Genomic DNA, 14,794 nt, shown 5'->3' with positions numbered 1-14,794 from the left:
AATGAACAGCAATACCTCCAGTCTGTTTTTGTTGCCAGTTGAATCCATCCATTAAGGAGTCATCTTAAATCCTCCTTAGCTAAAAGAATACATGGCTAAATACAAGGCTCGTTTTGTACCACATGAAGTGTTGGGGGTGGGAAATGAAGGTGATAGGACACATTTCTGCTGTAATTCAACAACAGGTAAGAAAGAGCCTATAATTAAACCCAGGGGACCCCGGTCTAATGGGACCCCTTGTTTACTTTCTGAAACTGGAATTTAGGATTTGAAGGATGTGTTACAGAAGCCAGAACATTGTATTTGTAGGACTTCTAACAAAAGCAGTTGTATTTCTCTTCAACTTTCTGCACATTAGTTTTCCAGCACCCCCTCAGAGTGGTTATTGAAGAGGAAATCCCTAATGACTTACATTGCACTGAGCTGCAGTCTCCATGTTCTTACACCAGTAGCCTGGGCCCCACACACATTCTTCTGACCCTAAGAGATGCTGTTTAGTCGACACACAGACTCCTAGTTTCTGTGCAGTGAAAGAAGGGAGAGAAAGGTGAGTTGTGTCTTCCCATTTACATTCAGCGATCTCACTTCCTCTCCCTTGATTCAGTCCCTCCTGTACAACTATGACTGTTGCCAACAGGGGCTGGAATATGTAGCCAAAGCAGAGGCAGTGATAGGAGCTTCCACACCCGCAGTGCCAGAATGCTACTGACAATTCAGTCTGTAGCTGAATGAACAGACTTCTGAGACACCCCTTGAGAGGACACCAGGTCTCAGACAATTTCAGTTTCTATGCTATTTTCTGGTCTCGACTTAATACACAAGATCCTACCAGAAGCAGGAGACCTCACATGAGGGAGTGAGTTATTCATTTAAGGTAAAATTCTTGTACTTAAGATTTTGGAAACAGATCTGATCATTTCACTTATGCAAAGGGGAGATACTGAAACCCCCTGCTCTCCTTCATCCTTGCCAAAGACCAGAAGACTACAGTCTTGCAAGGCCCAGTGCACTCTGCTGATGGTGTACTTATTATGGGTATTACAGCGGAGCCTGTGCATGCTAGGCACTGTACACACACACAAAGGTCCAGCCCAGTCCCTGCCTTGGAGAGCTTATTCTACACAGAAACTTTGTTAGCTGCATGCACTACTTACACTGCACACAAAAGTTGGATCCATGATCTCTGTCAAGAGCGTCACAAGCATTGGCTCATATTGGTCCACAAACTGAACACACTGTAACAAGACATAGGTGGTTGAAACATTTTGTATTAATTTAGATGGAATATGTGAGCTAAAGGTGTTAAGACCCTGTCACTGTAACATTCAATTGTGTAAACAAGATTTGGGGTTTGATGTATAAAGACTTTAGCCCAGTGGTTCTCAAACTTTTGTACTGGTGACTCCTTTCACATAGCAAGCCTCTGAGTGCGACCTCCCTTACCAATTAAAAACACTTGTTTATATATTTAACACCATTATAAATGCTGGAGGCAAAGCGGGGTTTGGGGTGGAGGCTGACAGCTCCAGACCTCACCCCCCCCCCCCCCCCATGTAAGAACCTCACGACACCAAGGGGTCCCAACCCCCAGTTGGAGAACCCTTGCTTTAGCCTATTTAGTACCATGGTAAATAACTTTCTTTTTTAAGTTACAGAAAAGAAGGAAAAATGGTTAAAGCATTTGAAATGCAAAGTATTAAGTAAGGCTTTTATTGTAACAACATTGCCGGTTGTTCCTTTTCCCTTCAGCTGGAGAGAGTTTATAGAAGGAAATCTCCCCTTGTTCGACTGTCGTTTAGATAGTACTAAGATGGCAATAACTGTTCTTTTGAGGAAAGGGGAAGAAATTAGTAGAGATTGGCTGGAGCTGTTGTTGCTGAAGTCCAATCCACTTTCTTTAAGACGAAGCCAAAAGGGAAGAGAAAAGAACAACAAAGACAGAAAATGCAGCTTGTGTCTCTGATGTTAACTTTCAACCTCGCTGCTGAAAGACACACATGTATAGTGCAGTCTTATCAGTCACCCTGAGACCTGACAAACTCATACCAGCATCGGGCTGTTTGGGGCATTCCATTTTATCTTTTTTGTTTAGAGGCCTAAAGCCAGACTTATTAGACAGAAGGAAAAAGGAGAGAGATAGGAAACAGAAAAAACAAGGCAGGGAAGGAAAAGGATACATGGGGACAGTGGGAAGAGACAGGTTATGTCTACATTATAAAGGTAAGTTGACATATTTAGGTCAATTTACAACCACCGCATTAATTACTTCAGTGGCCGATGTGCACTCTACCCTCCATGGATCAGTGGTATGCGTCCTCACCAGGAGCGCTTCCACCGACCTAAGAAGGGCAGCGTGGGAGCCTGGTCTCAGCTCTGCTGGCAGCTCCCTACCCCGCAGGAGCTTGGCTGTCCCTCCAGAGCCACAAAATTAACAAGACAACCAATGTTCCCCAGTAGGAGCAGGATCCAGCAACCCTGGGACTCCCCACTGGGAGCAGAGGGTGGCTGGACTCTAGCTGCCTGGCTTTCTTGTCAATTTCACAGTGAGCGGTGAAATTGACAAGAATGACAGCGAACAGCCAATGTAGGGAACATGGTGTCTACACGGACACTGCATTGCCCTAATTATACAGACATAAGCCCTACGCCTGATGTTGAGGTTGTTTTACGATGTTGGCATAGCAGGGGAGTTACATCGGCATTTCAGCATGTACACCGCCACTGTTTTGTCAATGAAAGCTGACTTTTGTCGACAAAAAACAGTGTAGTCGAGACAAAGCCAAAGTTTCACATCCCAGGTGGTGTTCACAATTCAGCCAGAATTGGTGGAGGCAGCAATGTGATCTGGTTCCTCACTTTGACCTGGTCAGGACACCTCTCCGGATTGGAATAACAAATGCTGGGGGTGCAGGAGATGGTGGGGGAGGCAACCAGGATGGTGAGGCTTGCACCTGTAGCCAATTTTCTCCCAAAAACTTTTTCTTTAAGGACCCAAACACGGAGTGATGTGCAGATTAGCCCATCCTTTTGTTATTCTGTCCACCAATCAGGCCTCATTTTTGACACACCAATGTTGGTGTATTGATTTCTGCTTGATTTTTGTTTATTAATTGTAATTTTAACAGTCCTTGTGTTATATTAACAGAACTTTTTTTTTGTCTAATTTAAAGTCTCCCCCCCACCACTCCCAACCTTTTTTTTTTTTAATATAACTAACATTTGTTGTCTTAGATTGTGATATGTGAAGGGATTTATTGAAAATTTTTTTACAAGATACGCCTTCCCCTCCTCCAAACAGCGTTCACTAAGGCAATAAGTTTTACCATCATAGTGTTTGCCATTAGATATCTGTATGTTATTTGGAAGGAGCACCAAATCAGATCTGCCACTGAAGCTAAATCTCAGAGCAGTAACTTAGAATACAATCACAAGCATGGAAGAACTGAGAAGGGTGGAGGAGAGGCAGAGTACACACAAAAGTATTCAAAGGACAATCACAGCACTATGAAGAGAAAAGGCTGCTCAACTTTAAAGCAAATTTTAGTGTAATTGACGAGATTATGCCAGTATCTGAAATGGAAACTCAACAGATTGAACATAGGCAGCAGCAGGGCAAGCTCCACTGCACCAATACCCCTCAGCCTTCTACTGGAGATACCATCTTTAAAGGTGAGAAGATAATCAGTCTCCATGACCATTAAGTCTAGGATTTCTGCTGAGAATTCCAACAAAGTTGCCAATTGTGACTTGGACTGATTACCAGCTCACTTTACAGGAGTCACTAGACAGCGAACAACTTATAACTACTTTTAGTCACAGGTTACCAGTCCAAATCCATTACAGGGTCTATGTGAAAGACTATATCCCATTAGCACTCTTCAACCATCCAATCAAGGTTTACCAGAATATCTTTAGCTGTGTACTACCACATGTTGCCTTTTGCTAACTCACAAGCCAGTATACTACCGACAATTTTGTTAATCCCCTAAACTGTACCAAAATGCTGAGGCAGTCTAACATGTGATCTGTTCCAACCCCTCCACCTCAGATACAGGGCATCACAAACTGTAGTCATGACAAGTTTCCCCAAGAAAGCTAACAGAGAAACAATCCAGCAATTTGCGTCTCAATATACAAGGTGTTTTTTTAAACTGCACCTAGTTCAGGATGGGACAGCAGACAACGCCCCAGCTCCTTTACCCTCCAGCGAAGGGACAAAATTCCTTCACTGTAACCATTATACTTACTGCAATTGACTGATCATCAATAATTGCTTTAGCATGACAATGGGCTGTATTTTCATACAAGTCAACGTGTGAATTCTGTCTGTCTTTCTACCGTTTTGCTGGGCTCGTTGGTTTTATACATTTATCCAATTTGTACTGCTCTCTTTTCTGATTGTAAGGCAGGTGCTGCCACCTGATCTGCCAGAGATCAAGCTTCCTCCGCACTCGTGCAGTTTACTATGAACAAAAAGGAAGCTTACACTCTGATACCAAGCATCAGAGAAATCCCAACAGGGATCAGGCTGCCAATTTGGGGCAATTTAGAACCACACACACTCCAGAGTCTCAGTTGTACTGTGGCTAGTTTCAAAGCAGTTAGCAGTCCATGAGCCCTTCCATAATATTTCAAATATCACCTGCCACAGATGGAGGCAGTGAGCCATCTCAAGCACAGAAGTCACTGTGAAGGCTTGGACATTAATATCCATGCACAGTGCACAAGAATTTGGTCCCAGCTGTGTTTTAGAAAGGATAATCTATTGGAGGGTAAAGGATCAGGGTAGAGAAAAAGCACTCTGATAGGTGACAGGGCATAGATTTTAGCCCTCAGATCCTCTAGCCTCATAATGGCTAAGTTATCACTTTTATGTCTATTTACCCTCCCCGCATGAGGTACTTTACCTCCTCGCTGATAGATTTTGGTAGGAAGTGACAGACTTTTTCAAGTGCAGCCTCAATTTCAGCTCCTGTAGCATTCTTCTCCAGTTGCTTCTCTAAGTAATGTACAACCATCTTGCACACGTCACAGAAGTCACCAGCCTGTAATGGCTCCGAAGCAATTCTCACTAATCAAAAATAGACAGGCTGAAAATTAGCATTTTTTGTTAAAATGATTATATTGAAAACTTCTTATCTTGCAGCTGGTCCAGTTCTTAGACTAAAGGGTAGCCAAGAGGCTAACAATTAAGGTCCAGGTAAATAGTATAGTAAAAAGAATCTGATCACACATTAAACAAGTGTGTTTTATACTCAATACGGGTTATCCAGTGCTTACCTTCAGGAGAAGGCTTGCGGCTTGTGCAGCATTTCAGCATGATGCATACAGTTTCGGGACTAGTTGCCTCCAACAACATGTCAATGACAGCTTTGCCATAGGTTTCCACAAAGTCCTTACACTGGTCTTTGATACTTTGAGGGAACACGAAGCAGAGCTTCTCCATTTCAAACACTATTTCCTCCTGGAATAAGAGAGAGGGAGACGTGGTGAGAAGGAAGAACACATGGAATCAGTCCCAGTAGTACCCATCTATGCCCTTGATCCCACTTAGGAGGGGGACAGAGATCTCACGGTTCCAGGAGCATGAGGAACCCAGAGAGTACTATTAGGGCAATACAAGTTACCACATACCAACTCTCCCTCCAACCCTGTAACAGCACTGGTACATGCTCCAAGCAAGAGCTGCATCATTCCAGCAAGTATTTAGTACAAGTTCTATTTCAAAACATCACAGTATAAGAATTGTCCTTTGCACCAACACCACACCTCTGTCCTGTTGTTCTCCAGCAGGTTGGTCACCTCTTTCACCATTGTCTCACATATATCGCAGACAGAGAAGGTTTCCGCTGGCACCAGGTTTTTCTGCATCTGAGCATAAGGCAATATTTATAGAATATGATTATGGCATTAATATTTTAAAAAGTTAAAATTATCCAGAAAAGATTATCACCAACCATATGTGAAATTTGTTCAGGTGCAGCGTGACAGCTTGTTTCCTATATTAGACTTTCATGAGCTGACAAAGTAAATGGAAACTAACGCTAATTACTACTGATAAATTGCTGGAAAGTGAGTTGCATATGATGGAGCCAGTATGGACAAAGAGCCACAGGTGAACTGAAATTTAAAAAGTCTATTTGTAAGTTCCAAAAGGGTCTTCAAAAGAAAGGAATGGCTCTTGGAAAGGTCACTTCTTGCCCAGTTTAATACTGGATGAAAAGTTTATGTGAAGTGGACTGAAACCTGTAAAGGCAGGGGAATATAGGTCTATCTAGGCCAGGGGTTCTCAAACTTCATTGCACTGTGATCCCCTTCTGACAACAAAAATTACATGACCCCAGGAGGAGGGGGGGTGGGGTGGGAGACACAGAAGCCTGAGCCCGTCCAAGCCCCGCTGCCCTTGACGGGGGGGGAGGGGGAAAAGCCTGAGCCCCACTGCTCAAGGGGAAGGGAGGGGAGGGGAGAGCAGGTGGCGCACTAAAGCTGAAGCCCAAGGGCTTCAGCCCCAGGCACGGGGGCTGTAACCTGAGCTCTGCCACCCAGGGCTGAGGACCTCAGGCTTCAGCTTCAGCCCCTGGCAGTGGGGCTTGGGCTTCAGTCCAGGGCCCCAGCAAGTCTAAGCCAGTCCAAGTGACTCCACTAAAATAGGGTCCCGACCCACTCTGGGGTTCTGACCTACAGTTTGAGAAGCACTGATCTAGGTGATTTTTCCCCATTTCAATTACTTTGATTCTATTAATCGGCACTGATTTTTAAAAAGCTACAGAGCTCACTGGGATCTTCAGGACCAAATCAATTTGAGCTACAAGCATCCTCCAGTTTCCTGTACCAGAGAGAATACTGTCAAAGACATTCTTTTCAAAATCCTCATTTCCAGTGCATTGTAACTATCTGAAAAGACTTCCTTTTGGCTCAAGTTTCTCATCCTTCACCTCAGACAAAAGGTGATGGTGAACTGATTTTCAGAAAGTTTGAACAAAATATAAATTGAGCTGATTGAGTTACACGTATGAATACTGTCTTTTTTTAAAAAGGTAAAAACATCAAAAGCATCCAACACCAAACATAGGCTAAGCTTCAATTTTATCAAAGGTTTAGTCTTCAATAAAGCCTAGTGCCTCTAATAATGTTTGAAGAAATGTTGTTCAAAATTCAAGCTATAAGCAACTGAAAGATGTTCTGGCCATAGTCTAGTACTGTACTACAATTCATACTTGACTAAAGGTTAAAATGGTACCTCATAGCTTTATTCTGTGCCCGCCCCAAAATGCAACTCTCCAAAAGGAAGCAGCTTTGTAAACTAAAACACCAACCAGTGATGGTCAATAGTTTAATATGCTAGGAGACGTGTTATTCTGTGCACCGAAATGGAAGTCTGAAAGTCTGCATGCATCTATATAGCTTAACTTCATCATCTGGCTCACGTAGCCTTGGTCCTTTTACAAAAAAGCAGCAGGTAGTGTTGAAAACCCCATCTTACCTCCTCCACAGACTCCATCTTCACTTCATGCATCACTTTTGCAGGCACTAGAGTCAGGAGGGGCACAGATTTCAGGGAAGGACAGAATCCAACCATGGCACAGATAGCCTTTGGTTGCTGGAGAGAGAGAGAGACACACACATCAGCTAAAGTCAGGATTTAAGAGATCCTACACAGATTCTATTTAACCTCACAGACTCCATCAAAGGGAGAATTGAAAAAGCAGTAATACAACTAGGAGCTTTAAAAGTGCAAGAAGATTGTTCTCAAATTCAAATATTGTGGAAGGAAACAAAAGTTTTGGCCATTACTGTTATAGGCAGGACAAACTGATCAGGTTTAGTCATTTTTAATCTGAAACTAGTGGGGATTTAGGGCTAGTTCTTAGGCATTTGCAAATGACCAACCCCTTAAAAGACATGCATCTTCTTCAGTAGCCAACGTGACCACAGTAGAGAGGATATTCTGCTATTCCCCCTTTAATCTTATGAAGGTTTGAGTGAAGAACACATTTTATCTGGGCTCTATGGAGTTTGTGCAAGATCCAAGAAATGCTGGGAAGTTCAAGACTGATTGACATCCACGAAATCAACTATTTTCTGTAAAAGCATCTGTTACTTTCATTAGATGCCATGTTATGTGATTAATTCTGTAAATAAAGTGTTGGCATGAAGAGATGCTTCCAACAAGATCACTTTTATGCAGTTATAATGTACTATCCCTACAGTAGCAGTGAACGTAGCCCGTACTTCTCTAATTTATCAAGAAATGCAAAAAAAAACCCCAAAGCTGGCAGAAACCAGTTATTTGTACACAAGGCTTTGGGTTTTATAGTATAAATCTTACAGATACTCAAGTTACTAATCAAATCATACAAAGGAAGGAGCAAACCAAACAGAAGCAAAAGCTCTTGATCATCAGCAAACATGGCTCTGCAAATGTAGGTTCTTGTATTGCGCCCCGCCCTGTGGTACAGGACCATTCTGCTACAGCTCTTTGCAACAGTGCAATTATTCCAGATCAGCAATATCAATGATGGTGAATAGATTACAGCTATCTGCTCCAATCCTGCTGCAGTACAGGGCAGCAAAGGTATTCAAATGGGCACACCAACCTTTTAAAGAGAAGTCACTCTCCTACCTAAATTTTAGTTACTATTATAGTGGACACTTAATAGTGCTATAACAAAGATTAGAGGAAAAAAATTTATTTCATTTCTTCTGTTTATTTTTGTGCATTTTACAACTCTTACCAACATCCTATTTGTGTTGATTCTTCACAAAGCACTAAAGGACAGCATTTTTCTTTAGACTGACTAAATTTCAAAGTGATGGTGCTCCCTTAAGAACTTTCACCTACATGACAGTAACCAAGTGACTGAACATAGTTTAGCTGATTCTGTGACCTTCGTGCTCAGACCACCACTGGGGAAGATGGGGGGGGGGGGGGGGGGGGGGGGAGGAGGGGCAGAAGTCAGCAAGACTGGAGCTATTGTATCCGTAGTTCTACCCACCACAAGCAATGAACTATAAATAGACACTAGAACTGGAGAGCTTATTGCGTAAAAGGGACTGCATTCTCTCCCACCCATCCCCTTCATGGACGTTTCCCACATACCTGGAATCCAGAAAGAAGTGTTTGTGAAGGGTTGGGGGAAGGAGCAGTGAGATGAGAGGGGAAGAAGGATGGACGGGCCTCTTAGGCTGATGTCCCATAATGAACTGGGCTGAAATTCTTAAAGACTAGTTTATTCTCTGAACTAAGACACTTCCTGCCCCACTCTTCTCTCAAGGTAGGTTTACTACAGTTTGCTCCATCCTGTGTATGGTTAATACAGGATTAGGGAAGGGTCAGGAGGAAGTGCTATCTAAACTTTAGTAGAACCCAGGACCCTATGGCCTGCAGTACTAGAACACTCATGGCCATAATGCTCTTTATGATGCTATAAAAGTGTGTTAGAAACATGTCCAAAATATTTTCCCCCTTCAGAAGGGGAGGTTTTTAGAAGCAGATTTCCTGTGACACCCACAGATGTAACTAGAAGTCCTGAGTCCTTTGAAACTGGTGGTACTACTAAGTACAAAAAAAAAAAAAAAAAAAAACCCTAATGCCAGACATGTGAAACAGGGAACAATTGTTCAAATAGGATACCTCGTGCCAACACAGTGAAAATAGACAGCAGTTACAACAGCATAGGGTACAAAGCTAGAGGGTTGTGTTTCCAAATAGGTTTTTGGCAAACTCTTGTCAGCACCAGAGGCTAGCAGAAAAAGCAGTCTAGATTAGATGTGGTCAGACTCACAGACTGCCCTCTTCCCCCCACTACATGAACAGTCTGACTATCAAGTAGTAATGGCAAAACACTTTATCTCCCTTCTATCTCCATCCTCTAACAAGTCAAACAATTTCAGACAATGGAGGTTTACTGTAATGCCATACAGTTTTATTTATCATGCCCCTTGCCTATAAGACTTCCATGCACAGGTAGAAGCAATACCTCAGACAGAGAGCACCGCTTCAGACTACACAGATTCAGGTCAGCCAGGCACTGCCTTTAGTTGAGTTCCCTGGTTCATGCACTATAATAAGCATTTCAAGGTATTAATGCTACAGCAGCACCACATACATGCAACATGTTCTCATTGAAACATGACAGACACAAGGTCTCCCCCAGGACTTTTCTAAATAGGAAACTAGGAGACACTGGAGGAATGGAAATTTGAAGGCCCCCCCCCGTATCTTCTTCCCAATTCACATGCTGTGGCTGTCTACAACTATTGCCCTGGCCTATAAAGGTTATCCTAGAAGAAAGCCAGTCACAGCACTGACTTCATCTTAGAGCTCTAGGACTCAAGAGTGAAATCAGAAACTGATTAGAGGCAGCGTCAAGATTTTCCTACATCTTCACCTCTACCCCAGGAAAAGCAATCCGCTCCACTGGCGGTTCCACCATTAGGTTGAAATCTTAATGAAGAGCTGATATCAGGAGCAGGAACCATGACCTATTCATTGGAGATCTCTCTCACCCTTCTCTTTTTCACTCCACCCCCAAACATCCCTTGTATCTGTCAAAGCTGAGGGCAGTCACAGCACATACACAACTAATTAGCAAGAGGTGAACTACAGCCCTGTAGCTGAAAAGCACCACCACAGGCAAGTTTCTCACATACCTGGTCCTGCTGTTGATAGAGGAGATTGGCGACAGAGAAAGAAAAAAAAAAAGAAATGAAAGACAACAGTTTGATAAAGGAAAAAACCTCAAGCAGTTGAGCTGTGCATATGGTTTTTATAAAAAAAAAAAAAAAAAAATCTTGCTAGTGCCCCAACCTCTATGCATGAGGTAGGCAGTGCAAGGACGACCCTTCATGTAGTTAATTGCTCACTCCAGAATAGCTCATAGCTTGAAAAATGTGCTATCACATTGATAAAGCACCCTAGGAAAGATTACATCCATACAATATGCGAACACTGCTCAGAGCAAACCAGAATGTTAAATGTGTTCATGTTCCAGTTTTGAAGTACTGTCAAGATGCAATAGTTACAATTGAAAATTTGAAGCCAACTTTAATTGGAAAGAACATTTTAATTTTCTTTTTTGCATAAAGTGTGCCCTTAACTCCTGAAAGTCATTTCTAACTGACAAACTCCGAAACAAGAGGCCCACAATATACTGTCAAGTTCAAGCCTTTGAGACATGCTGAAAACAATTTAAGTAAGGCTATTTAAAGCGAGATAGCATGTCTATTGATTAGAACAAGTGTTCAAGTCAGTCATGGGCTCTATTCACAGATCTATCTTGCCAGTGAATGTGTCACTTTGGACACATCCCAGTATCTCAGTTCCTCTATTTTTAAAAACAGAGATAATAGTGCTTACCAGTCTTTGTAAAGTGCTTTGCAATCCCTGGATGAAAAAGTGCTATGTAAGCGGTTGCAAACAAAATTTATGCATTTTTGTGCACAATATCTGTATCAATGGAACAAAAAATTTATTCTCCACTGCATACGCCCCAACCTCAGATGCATTAGAACTTCAGCTATCTGAAACCCCACTCTTCTGACAATGCTTACTACCGTGGGGATGTGCCACATCCATGCCATCAACCAGGTTTTGTTATCAAGTCAGGTCCCTGGGAAGGACCAGCTCAGGCATCTGTAAGAAGCATTTTTGGCATAGAGGTGAAAAAGTAGCCACGTTCGAGAGAGTATACACAATGGAAGATTTAAAAGCTATTTATTACATGCACTCCGAGGTCTGCAAGAACAAAGATGTCTATGTATCCTTAGAATGGCTGTGACAGATACATAGGGGAAACAGCTAAAGAATGAATTCAGACTTTAGTCGCCAAGTATACTAATATGACTGGATTAAGGATCTCAAGACCTCAGCTATGAAGTTTACACACTTCAAAATGAATCTGGAGGAGTCCTGATGACCTTTAGAAGACTTAGGGTATTAACATTCTCCAGAATAAGTTAAGAGGAAGCTACACAAAACAGAGAAGTTATACCAAGAGGAGATTTGCAGTCAAATGATCTTACCATGTGCATCATCATTTGAATAGCCAAGTCTGAATACTGGGAGATGTAGTCCTTGCACTGTGGGAGAGAAATACAGGCCAGTAAACAAAACCACTTTACCCATACATGCAACTGTTAATGCCACATTATGGTGAAATTACATACATCTTGTAAAATTCAAAGCAATGTTTCCTACAACAATTAATTTGTCCCCAGCATATTTGTACTATTTTGCCATGTTATGCAGTTATCTGTGTGTACTTACAGTTTCTTGAATGTGGCACTTTTGGACACAGTCAAACAAAATGACTTGTGCACATCATGTGTTTTCCATCACCCCATTTTGTTATTTAATGAAAGAAAAATGTATTAAACTATTGCAGCATTACCTCACCCAGTAATTGCTATTAGCTCCGAGATTACTTGCCACAATCCTCCAGGCTTTTCAAAACATTAAGACGCTCACCTTAGAGTGAGGATTTAATTTTGAGAGAAGGAAGGAGGTAGAAAGCTTTTTTGGATCAGAAACCTTATGGTTTGTAAATGCTGGGCCAGCAAATTAAGTCCAAGAGCCGCACCTAACATTATCTACCTTGTTTCTACCAAATATAAATCCCATTGAAAACCGACATTTACAGAGGTCATTTCATGTCTCCACTATGGACAATTTCCTTAATCAACAGAAGATTATTTTGTTACCAGGTCAGCTGCGGCAGGTCCCAAGCGTTCACACTCCTCCTTGGCATGAGCAATTAAGGAAGTCACAAAAGAGGAGTTGGTCCTTACAGCTTCCTGAACATCAGTGACTAGCTGAACACAGTCTTTGCACACGTCCCCAGCCCCCTGAAAAGGGAGAAAAGGAAAATACTACCTTAAAGCTTGTTACGCAGGAACATCTGCCAGACTTGTTTTGCTGGTATCAATTACCACTTCTACGATAAGAACTTTAACACTTCTTCTAAAGAGTACTTTATAAAATCATAAGTTCTACTAATACAACTTGAGCTTTTGGAGTAACTGACAGGAATAGTCTGTTGCCCTCACTGAGTTTTCCAGCATTTGAGGGGAGATGAGGTATACACTGTCAGCAGGTGTCATAGCTATTTGCTGACAGCTCAGGAATACGGAGACTCCTGGCTCTGGAGAGGAACATTCGGATAGTCACAGGCCGTTCTGCCTGAGGCCCTTCCAGTCTGTCCTCTGCAGCTCCCGGTCTACTCCCTATACAACATATCTTGTTCCTTTCCTGCAAGGCAGTTCTTGTTGCCTCAGCATTGGACTCAGGTTACTTCCTCTTCCACAAGGTAGCAGCAGGGAGATTCTTTCCTGGGGTCTCAGTAATCTCCTTGCTTTCAGGTCTAGTGCCACTGGGAGAAGCAGTTGCAAGGAAAGTCCTGCTCAGCTCCTGCAGGCCTGGGCTGCAGCATGCTCAATACAGACAGAATCTTCAGCGAATTTAGTTGCTAAACTCTAACAAGGTTCTATTGAGCATTGTAAATTTAAGATTTTTCAGAGGCTTATAACTTGGTCAGATATGGGTGGGGTTTTTTTTACTGCAACAGCAAAAATAGCACTTCCCTGACAAATTTCAAGCCTTTGTTCGAAAGCCTGGAGAGGTACTAAAACTTCACTAAAAACAGAAAGTTTTGTTTTTGGTTTGTTTGTTTTTTAAAACAGGCAAAACATTTTTCCCTCATCCCATTCTCTGAAACAGCTGGACCCTTTTTGTTGAAGCTTTCAAAGAGAACAATTCTGATACCTGGCCTGGAAGAGTTTCATCCCAAAGAGTTAAAGTTTGGCAAAGTTATAAGCAACTAAAAAGCAGGATCCTGTAATGGAAAGTGTCAGGCAATCCTAATTATAGGCAGTATCATTACCTTGGACTAGAACAATGCAGAAGACAAATCATAACAAATACTGCATAGCCAGCAAAACGGCTATTTCACACTCATATGTATAACACAATTTATTTGTAGTGCGGCATTCACTTAGTTAAATGCATGCTGGCTTTCCAAACTTCTAAAGTTGCCTGTTAACCCAAATTATCAATAAACTGTTATAAAGACCACTGAGGTACTTGAATGGAACACACATTCACTTCTCCTGTGCCCAGAGATATGCTGCATCCTTACCTGAGACTCTTGCTTGGGCTTGTCCTGAGGGTAAAGGAGAAGAGGCACATTAGCCATGAAGGGAGATGCCAGTTCTGAGAAGTCCAGTTCAGGTATCTTGTTGGACTGGAGCTGTTTCTGAAGTTTCATTGCAGCAAGGTGCTTCTGAAGGGATTGGCACAAGCAGAGGGCACTGCACAGTACTTGAGGATTATCCTGAATACGAGAGAGAAAAAATTAGAAAAACAAAGCACTAGTCTGATGCCATATTCAATCTCACAGGTTGAATGCACCTTAAAAGCGAGCAAAGATTCACTGCAAGAAAGTGGTTTTAGAATTTAAACTGGTAATTGTTTCCTTGTAATCCCTAATCTGCACCTTCGTGAAATGGAAACACTTCCATTAGATTTATAATGCAACATTGTATAGACAAGTAAATAGAACTTTTCTGGCTGTGATTTCTATTATTGTATTAACACAATTTATATCAAAGACATTTCAGGACATCGGGAACATTTATATTATCAGGAGCAGTGAAATGAGAGATTGAGGACAAAATTTAAAAACAGGGAGTTTTGGATGACAGGAGTTCAAAGACAAGATCTGGACATACACCACTACTTAGATTTGTTTTCTTTTATTGTAATGACTTAACGGTCTGCACATTAGGGAAGTTAGTA

The 14,794-nt window shown here is 42.0% G+C and overlaps 1 protein-coding gene across 2 annotated transcripts in view; it reads right to left on the bottom strand.

Moving 5' to 3' along the window:
* Positions 1 to 14,794, bottom strand: part of LOC101949870 (prosaposin-like) — a 44,861-nt gene that overhangs the window by 3,615 nt on the left and 26,452 nt on the right. For both annotated transcript variants that reach the window (XM_065551949.1, XM_065551948.1), the window contains exons 5-13: positions 14,136 to 14,330; positions 12,703 to 12,846; positions 12,025 to 12,081; positions 7,484 to 7,600; positions 5,770 to 5,871; positions 5,281 to 5,464; positions 4,908 to 5,071; positions 1,155 to 1,235; positions 413 to 520 (exon numbers count right to left, since the gene is read on the bottom strand). In XM_065551949.1, coding sequence (XP_065408021.1) covers positions 413 to 520; positions 1,155 to 1,235; positions 4,908 to 5,071; positions 5,281 to 5,464; positions 5,770 to 5,871; positions 7,484 to 7,600; positions 12,025 to 12,081; positions 12,703 to 12,846; positions 14,136 to 14,330 — 1,152 coding nt within the window. The remainder of the gene's footprint in view (positions 1 to 412; positions 521 to 1,154; positions 1,236 to 4,907; positions 5,072 to 5,280; positions 5,465 to 5,769; positions 5,872 to 7,483; positions 7,601 to 12,024; positions 12,082 to 12,702; positions 12,847 to 14,135; positions 14,331 to 14,794) is intronic.

The sequence above is a fragment of the Chrysemys picta genome, chromosome 7 (assembly GCF_011386835.1).
Source record: "Chrysemys picta bellii isolate R12L10 chromosome 7, ASM1138683v2, whole genome shotgun sequence".
In the NCBI taxonomy this organism is placed as follows: domain Eukaryota; kingdom Metazoa; phylum Chordata; order Testudines; family Emydidae; genus Chrysemys; species Chrysemys picta.
The sequence above is the reverse complement of the archived record's forward strand: the minus strand, read 5'-3'. Positions and strand labels throughout refer to the sequence as shown.